This window comes from Salvia miltiorrhiza, chromosome 3, assembly GCF_028751815.1.
Source record: "Salvia miltiorrhiza cultivar Shanhuang (shh) chromosome 3, IMPLAD_Smil_shh, whole genome shotgun sequence".
In the NCBI taxonomy this organism is placed as follows: domain Eukaryota; kingdom Viridiplantae; phylum Streptophyta; class Magnoliopsida; order Lamiales; family Lamiaceae; genus Salvia; species Salvia miltiorrhiza.
This window is the reverse complement of record NC_080389.1, coordinates 33133518-33143241: the sequence shown is the minus strand read 5'-3', so window position 1 is coordinate 33143241 and position 9724 is coordinate 33133518. Positions and strand designations below refer to the sequence as shown.

General features: G+C 32.0%; 1 protein-coding gene across 3 annotated transcripts; it reads left to right on the top strand.

Annotated features, from left to right (window-relative positions):
• Window positions 1-6195: 6195 nt before the first annotated feature.
• Window positions 6196-8508, top strand: LOC131014085 (40S ribosomal protein S26-3-like). Of its 3 annotated transcripts, none has more exons than XR_009098011.1 (6): window positions 6196-6340; window positions 6443-6535; window positions 7160-7244; window positions 7358-7491; window positions 8034-8245; window positions 8462-8508. XR_009098011.1 is itself a non-coding variant. In XM_057942011.1 (5 exons), exons 1-5 carry the CDS (start codon window positions 6338-6340, stop codon window positions 8097-8099), a joined length of 381 nt encoding a protein of 126 aa, XP_057797994.1. In that variant the 5' UTR covers window positions 6196-6337; the 3' UTR covers window positions 8100-8463. The 3 variants fall into 3 exon arrangements, 1 of the variants encoding a protein (XP_057797994.1); XR_009098010.1 differs by having other exon boundaries at window positions 8434-8463; XM_057942011.1 differs by having other exon boundaries at window positions 8034-8463.
• The last annotated feature ends 1216 nt before the right edge of the window (window positions 8509-9724 follow it).

Genomic DNA, 9724 nt, shown 5'->3' with positions numbered 1-9724 from the left:
CCCGCTTGGCCTTATTTGCGTCTGTCTTTTTTAAAGGGATGCTATTATATAATACGGTTTGAGATTATTGGCTTCTCCTTAATCCTAAGTCCAACGTGACACTATGAGAGAGCTTTATTTTAAATCTCTGCAATTCTAAAACCTTTAACATAAATTTAAACATGGAAATCTCTTCAATATGGAAATCTCAAACTAAACATAGAAATTTCTTTATTTCTTTTTACTTTTTTTATTATCAATTTTATCTTGCTTTTTTCCTACAAAAATATTTTTTAGTTAATAAAAAAATATTCAATATACATATCAAATTAAATATCGTGGCAAGAGCTTTAATTTGACATATAATACGTAAATAATAGATTTAAACTAAGAAATTCATACAAGCTAGAAGTGTTAAAATAATACACTTTTCTTTCATCTCTCTCATTTTTTACACAATATAATTTTTATTTTATTTGAAAATATTATATATACATGTGATATTTGATTCATGGAATTCTAAGACTTGGTGAAATAAAATCAATATAACTATTCAAAAAGTATATAGTTTTTAATATTATAATTTTCTTTAAACATATGTTACAATTTTTATGTTTCAATAATATTCACAATCTTAACTTTGAATCTAAATTAGAAAAGCATTATTACACGAGTTCAGGACGAGAACGAGTTGTAAAATCATTTTTTTAATTATATTTGAGATTGGTACGAGTTTATAAATTGTAAATTAGTTCAAACATTAATCAATATGACTACATATATTTTTTTTACCTTTTTAATCTTAATTTTTTATTTAGTTATTTATATATTTACTTTGTAATGTCATTTGTTACTGTGACAGATAATCAATTAGTGTAACAATATATTTTTGTAAACTCAAATAGACTCGAGTAAATAGTGAGTATAATACACATGTTTGAGATTAGAATTAATAAAAAATAACTTTTAAGTGATTTATGACGGGTACATGTATTTATATATATATATATATATATATATATATAATCTAGACGGATTTTGAGTAGTTGAACTCTAGCCTTTTTATTCTAATCGTAAATTATAAATAATTTAGAATATCACATGTATTTTGATTTATACTATTTATTAAGTTTGACAAATAAATAAGGTTTTCAAAATAAATAATTTTTGGTGGTACCTCTTTTTTATTTTGGTGATAGTAAATGTTTATAATTATTAAAATATTACTTAATATAAACATCAAATTACATAAACTACTTCGTATTAATATAACACTGTAATACCTTTTCGATTTTGGGGGCAGTAAATGTTTAGATTATTAAGATATTACTTAAATATCAAATATTACTGTTGAGATTGAACATGGATATAAAAATATTTTAGATAATTGCACGTTATTAATACATATTATATGCGATGTATTAATATATAATAATATTGTTTAGTCGATATTGTTTCGTATAATATTGTAGTACATTTTCAATACTGTCGTAGTAAATGTTGAGATTATTAATACTCCATCTGTCCCCCCGAGTAACTTCCTAAGAGGGAGAGACGCGGGTTTTAAGACAAAATTATTGAGTGTATTAGAAGTGGTGAAAAATTGTTAAACTACAATTATTCACAATCTGTTGTCAAAAGTTGTAACTAAAAGACGGGTAAGAACATTTATCAACATGCCTTCGTGGAATTTTTTTTTCATATTTTAATTGTTTTGTTATTCAAATTATTTCCGGAGGTTAATTGGGGTAAGTGGATTTGGGAGCCCTTCATTCCTGTTAGACGGTCGATTCTTTGTTGGCGTGTTATTCATGGGCGTCTTCCTACCCTCGATACTCTTATTAGACAAGGCCTGGTCGCTCCTAATGGCTGCTCTCTTTGCTTGGAGAGAGGGGAAACTATCTTTTATGTTCTTTGGAATTGCTCTAAGGTAAAACCTATCTGGCAGGAGTTTCTCTCTTGGTTTGATAAAACCTCCCTCGGGGATTGTTTGGATATTCATTCGTTTCTGGTGAAGGCGTGGACGACGGATTTTAGCCCTCAAATTCTTTCACTTTGGAAAGCGGGGCTGATCTCTATTATTTGGAAGATTTGGGAGAGTCGGAACTCTATGATTTTTGATGATGTTGATTTTGATGCTCGCCGGATTTTGGTCTTTGTCAAATCTTTTTTCAAAGAGCTTGACTACAATTTCAAAAATCTTGGCAATATCAACAACACTTGGCAGGATTATTTAATCACCAGATCGATTGGGGTTGGCTGCCGTTCAGCCCCTCCTCCTCGCATGGTTGACGTTCATTGGTGGCCTCCTGTTTCTCCCTGGATGAAAGTCAACACTGACGGCTCTGCTTTGGGGGCGCCGAAGATCATTGTTGCGGGTGGAGTTTTCAGGGACCATCATGCGGTTGTTCGTGGCTGTTATCACATTAAAGAGGGGATTGGTTTTTCGTTTGAAGCTGAGCTTTTAGCAGTCATCACTGCTATTAATCTGGCTCATGATAGAAAGTGGCTCTATTTGTGGATTGAGTCGGATTCCATGTATGTGGTCCGGTTGTTGGAGACTCGATCCTCTGATGTTCCTTGGCGCTTCTATGCCTCTTGGAACAATTCTCTTCGCCTTCTTCAGAAGTTTCGTTTGATTGTTACTCATATCTTTAGAGAAGGAAATCAGCCCGCTGATATCATGGCTAACAATGATCGGGCGGAAGGTTGGTGGCCGTCGGCTATCGATGTTATTAGTCATGCGGTTACTAGAGACATGTCTACGCATAGACATGTTCGCACTATTAGGAGTTAGGGTTTTCTGGTGTTTGGTGAGACACCTCGTGGTGTTGCTCGTTTCTGTTTGGGATGGGGTTCTGTGGCGTTGGTTTCTGGTGGTTTTGTTTGGGGCGTCGTTTCAACCTTTTTACAGCGTTTGGGTGCGCTCAATGCTGGGGTTCAAACGGTTGGGTCCTATTGGCAGCTCGACGGTAAGAGTGTTGTCTTACCGGGTTCGGGGTTCTGGAGTCAGCAAGTTTTGGTCATTGAAGTGCTGTGCTCTGCTCCTTTTGGAGCGTCTGTACTGGTTTTGTTTTCATCTCGGGGACGACAGTGTGTCGATCCTTCTCGTTTGGTCTCTCGGCAGCGCGGTTTTTCTCGTCTTCGGTAGTAGCTGTTGTTCGGGGCTGGATGTCTCTTCAGCGACGGCGTCTCACCGGCTGTTTAGCATCCTCCTCTCTGTTGTTGGCGGCTGGAGAAAGACTTTGGCGACGGCTTCTACCGGCCGAGTCTCTTTCTCCGGCTCCTGTTTCTTTTTCCTTTGCTTCTCGTTTTTTCTTTGTTTTTCTTCTTGTTCTCTTCTTGTGTTGGGAAGTCGGGCTTATCTAGGGGCAATGGTGCGGCCGGCGCTTCTGAGATTCTCCCAACTCCGCTTCCTATACTTTTTATTTCTCTTAGACGAGTACTATTTTTCCTCACTCTGAGGTTTTAACGAGGCTCGGCCCTTAGTCTGCTTTCTGTGCTTTCAAGGGTTTAGGTTCTTCTGTTTTTTCTTTTCTTTTTAATAAAATCTTATTTTAATAATTCAAATTATTTGGGTGTGAGTAACATACATTTTTGACGGGTATAAACATTTTATCAACATGTTTACATGATTTTTTTTATATACATAATTATCTCTTAATTTTGTATATGGATGTTTATTCTTTAATATTCGTGTCTATGATGAGACGGATAACCAATTATTGTCATAAGTTATATTTGTAAATAATTTCAAAAAATATATGTATTGAAATTAAGATATTAAAGGGAAAAAAATAAAAAATTTAAGATAGATACGCATGGATATATATTATTAGCTTCTTCACTTTTTTTTATGAAATTGAATAAAATAAAATATTTTATGCCTAAATAATATCTATCCGGCCGGTAATTGTCACGGAAAAATGTGTCCGTCCGGGTCATTGTGTACCTTAAATGTACCCGGTCGGATACATTTATCTGGCCATTTCACCGGCCGGATCGATGCTATATTGACATAAAATTTTTATTCTATCTATTTGTATCTTTATATTAATTTTTACTATTTTGCTGAATTTAATTTAATATATTGTTTAAGTGTTAATTAGTGTCCGGTCGATATATTTACAATTTAAAGATATGAACACTATATATATATATATATATATATATATATATATATATATATATATATACAGTGTAAAAAAAATTATTGCATGCACTCAATGTAATCATTTCGGTCATTATTGAAAAAAAATGCATTGAAACTCTAAAATGTGTAAGATTGTGTAAGACTGCCGAAATCATTACATTTGATGTTGACCCACTTAAGGGTTATTTAGTAATTTAGGGCATGGCTAACTTTGCATGATAAGGGTGGGCATTTTTCAAAATATGAATAAGGAATGTGGCACTTTTGCCTATTAACACTAGTTCATACTCATGTTTAATGTTCTTAAACTTGAATTTATTATTCCATCCGTCCCAATTTTTAGTATTCATTTGAGAATAACAAATGTAGGACGTGTGTTGTGAGGAGAATATGAGTCTTACCTTTTATGTGAGTGTTAAAGTAATTCAAGTGGAGTAAAGGTCTCACATACTTTTACTAAAAATATAAATGAATACCAAAATGTTGGACGTCCGGAAAAGGAAATATGGATATTTAAAGTTGGGACGAAAGGAGTAGATAGTTTATGCTCGTATCAAAAACTTTTCTTGATTTGATTCATAAACCTTTTTTTATATTCATGTCAAAAGGCTATTTTTTGAATCTGAAGACTTTTTATACACGTATCAATTAGTTTACACTTAAATTTGATTTTTTAGATGCCTTATACTCATGTGAAAGAGTATTCAACTTGAGTTTGAATGTGTAGACATTTTACACTCGTGTCAAAGAGTCTTCCACTTGGATAATTTTTCATGGAGTTAGATAGTTTTTGCTTGTGTCTAGAGCTTTATCAATAGTTTAGACTTTTATTAAGTAGGAATTTATGGATTACATCATATATTGGAAGATGAATTCATTACTAGATACATATTCTCTTATTCCTTTTCAATTTAAGATTATTCAAAATATTTTCCCCACCATTTTAATTTTTTCCATCAAAGTTGTGAGGTTCTTGCATCGATTATGCTTTAACTTCATTTGCAATAATGCTTAACTCCATATCATGAGCTCTAATCACCAATTCCTTGAAAGTTTTTGGTTGAATTCCTTTCAAAATACATTGAAAACTCCAATGCATATTTTAGATGCACATTTCAGTTGTTGAAGTCTCCAACAGACGATCTTTGCAATTGAGACTAAAGCCCTCACAATAATTGATGTAGTCATTGATATTATATTCTTTTTATTGACTTGATTTCGTAAACTTCACAAAGTTCACTGTCATTGAGTGTTGTTGAAAGTTGAAACCAATGAAATTGTTTTGTTTCAAATATTGACCCAACTATTGATTGAACTTGGCTTTAGATTAGCATATCAATCAAAGGTTGGGTTTCACTTGAACTTTATAATGTTGATGCAAATGACCTTCTTCTCATCTTTGAATTGAAAGTTGAATTTAATTTGAATTTTGTTTCACTTTTTACGAAAAATGCCTTGAACAAGACGCCTAAATATTGAAAAGAAATTCATAATAAAGAAATTCTATTTCAATTATGAGCTATTCAATTATGATTTGATGAGTTTAGAACTAATATAGAAACACATATTTATAATTGTATAGAGAGTTGGAATTTGAGGTTTGAGCCTACATGATTATGGACTTAGGACTAATATGACATGATTTTATTAGCTCTCGAAATATGAGTATATATCAATATCAAAATTTAAATTGTTTCTAAAAATATTGATACTGATCTTTACCTTATAAAATATAAAATTTCAAAACTAATTACAAATATAAAATTAATAAAAATATATTTTTCCTTTTATAAAGATCATATGCCTACAAAGATCGACTCCAAACCATTACCAAATCAACCCGATCCCTTATTTTTTGTTTATGAACCAAAAATATAGAATGAATATCTAAACTTTCACCCGAAAACATTTTTCGATATTGATCATAAAAAAATCATTTTTACGATAATGATACAACTAAAAACAATTAAAGACCAACAAATAAAGTATGAATTTGATAAGTATATTAATTGTCCAATTATCAGCCTTGGATTTCGGCCCAAATCCGGGCTCTATAAGCCCAACAAAGGGTATTTACGGTAATCCAACAATCACTCCGTGAAACCCTAGCTGGTCCATACCCCTATAAATAGCAATCGCAAACTATTTCCCCTTCAGATTCAGATTATCCAAGCTCCTGCGATCAACAATTCTTGTCAGTCGACAATGGTGAGAGACAATTTTCTATTATTAAGTTCTAACTCGTTCGATTTAGTTTGGTTTCCTCTAATGAGTTATGAAATCTATGCTTTTTCGTTCGCAAATTTGTAGACGTTTAAGAGAAGGAACGGCGGTCGCAACAAGCACGGGCGTGGACACACCAAATTCATCCGTTGCTCCAACTGTGGTAAATGCTGCCCCAAGGTATTTGATTATTCTTTGCAATTTTTTTTATTACGATGTTAGCAATTGGCTGTAAATTCCACGGATCTTATTTTGGTATTGAATATTGGTTTGTTTGTTGAAAATTTGAATTACGTATTTTTTATGGAATTAATTTTCGCGTAGAAATTGTTTGCAGCTGAATCATCAAACTGTTAAAAACTAAATATTTCAAGCTCCGATTTGGGATTTCTGAGCTTGGTAAATATATTGAAAGCGGTGTTACTCTGCAGTGTATAGTAATTTTCACATAACTTAAAAGTGATAGTTTTTTGCTTATTTCAGTTTTATCTTCACCTTGCTGTATGTAATTTATTAAAATATGAGTATTTAGGTGAATTCATGAATTATGTACCCTCTCTTTGTATATTGTCATGGTTAATCAAAAGTATATACTATATACTTGCAGAGTATGTTGTATTAATATATAAATCTGCTTATTTGTGGTTATAACTTCTTGAATTAATATAGAAATCTGCTTATTTGTGGTTATAACTTCTTGAATATCTTGCACGCTGTGAAACAATGATAAGATTTACTGACCAAGATGTTTATATGGATAATTTGATGACCGGGAGATTGTGTTATTTGGGATATGTTTGACAGGACAAAGCAATCAAGAGATTTTTGGTGAGGAACATAGTCGAGCAAGCTGCAGTTAGGGATGTACAAGAAGCTTGTGCTTTTGATGGTAAACTTTTCTTTCTCTTTGTTTGCTGTTAGACTTTTACTGTAGATATTGTTGCTGTTACCTCAAAACTAATTATTAGGGTGAGATTTGTAATTATCTAATTCCACCTGCAGGGTACACCCTTCCCAAGCTGTACGTGAAGATGCAATACTGTGTCTCATGTGCCATTCACTCTAAGGTGGTGAGGGTTCGTTCAGTTACTGATAGGAGAAACAGAGAGCCCCCACAGCGCTTCAGGCGCCCAAGGGTCAGTTTTACCCGCCATCTAATTTATTTTGCTTGTGAAGTAATGTTTCTAAGTGAAGTGTAATTTTATGTTTTCAGTTTATGTAATTTTCTGTTGTACCTGGTTAGTGCTATAACCATTGTTTGCATTACTGGTCTCACGTATTCTAATGTTGTGTTTATCACTTTTAACTATATTTTAAGCACAAAAAACACTCTTTGATGTGCATTTGCTTCTGTTTTGCATTTTCTTCTGAAGGGATCAATTCTTTTTCAGAAATGAAAAGTGTGCTTAGAGAGTAGAGACTATCAATTAAAAAAAAAACAATTGTTTTATTACTTGTAGATATCAACCATTTGATACAGAATAATACCCAAAACAGGAAGTAGTTGTTTTCTTTTAACTGGAAAACATTACCAAATTGCTTGTTTCATACTCATCATATCCTTCCTCGACATGATTGGCTAATCTGCATACATGTTTTTAGTTGTGGCTCCCCTTTGTTGCATTCTCTTATTTGTCATATTTGTTACTCAATTGTTATGCTCTTACCGTGTTGTCAGGATGATGCGCCAAAGCCTGGTCAAGCTCCTCGCCCAGGTGCCCCCACTCAAGCTCCTCGCACTTGATTCGCTTGGTTGGATGTTTTCGAACTAGGCTGTTTGGTCTTGTTATGCTATTTGTGTTTTTTGTTTTTTGACGATTTTGCTACATCTTGTTATCAGACTATCAACTTATCATCCAAATTTTATGTGCAAATAGAATATTGAATTCAGTAAACTGCTTATTTCTTATTTTAAAGTGCATGTCGTCCATTTTATGAAATCTATACCGTTTTATGAAATCTAGACCATCTGCAAAATGACATGATATTTTTTCTATGAATTATTATAAAAACGTTAACAGGTTGTCGTTTGCAGAATCATTCTTGTTCTTGTTGTTCATTCTAACTTCAATTTGTAGAATTATAATTTGAGTGGTGAATTCGTAGCTTTTTTCTGTGGGTATTTTGGATTTATTATGTGTTGACGGCGATCATTCAAATGAGTTTCTGTTTATAATCATGATTGGTTTTGAGCGTATAATTAATATTAATGCAATATTTAGAATTAGGTTCTAATCTTGATTGGATTTGAGGCTATAGTTAACATTAATGGATTTTGTTATTGTTCATAATATTGATTGGTTTTGAGCCTATAGTTAATATTAATGGATTTAGTTATAATCTTAATTGGTTTGGAACCTAGTTAAAGATGATGAAATTAATTTGTATGTAGGGGACAAAATGAAGCAACATTTAGAATGAGTATCTATTATTGATTGGTTTTGATCCTATAGTTAATACTAATTGATTTAGTTTGTGTTTATAATCTTTAACAAAATGAATCGTAATTTAACTTTCATCCTGAAGAAGAATATGTCTAAATGTTTAGACATATTGTGAAATTGACAAGTAAAACACCCGGAGCTCATTTAGTTTTTGCAATTCGAGGTGCCTTATATGTATTTTGAGAACTTAGGCTTGTGGGAAAAATTAAAACGATTTCAAATTTTATGTATTTGCTAGTTATTACTATCTTTTATTAATCCACTGAGAATTAAAATGTTGAATTGGTACATAAGCAATTGTTTAGAACATGGCTCGCTCCAATTTAGGCAATGATTCGTGCTTTGGAAAAACAAAAAGATTATACTCCCTCGCCAAGTATGGAACTTTTGCTATTTGTATGTCCACATAAAATATGATTTTTTTTTAATTTTAGAGTATAGCTTAGTAGTATTTTTTTTTCTTATTTTTTTATTATTACAAATATTTATTATTTACCAAAAAAAATAAAATTATTCCTGATCCACATCTAATTCAATTTCAATCATTCATTTCATATAATAGTAAGACATTTTCTCCACTATTTTGTAAATAAGTATTTCACAAATTAGTATCCTAAAACATACCGTACTTGTAGTGGCGGAGGTGGACATTCAATTTAGGGGGCTCAATTTTTATTTTATTTTTCGTAAAATTATTAATTAAATAAAAATAAAAAATAAAATAAATAATAGCACAATTATAATACTTTCTCCGTCCCACTAAATATGAATCTCTATTTTTGGGCGCAGTAATTAAAAAGAAGAGTGATTAAAGGATAAAAATGATATATGGTGGTGGAGCCCACAATTTTTTGTGAGAGATAGAGTAGTTTCCTTTTATGAAATGAGTCATTATTAATGGGACAAATAAAAAAGGAAAGAGTAT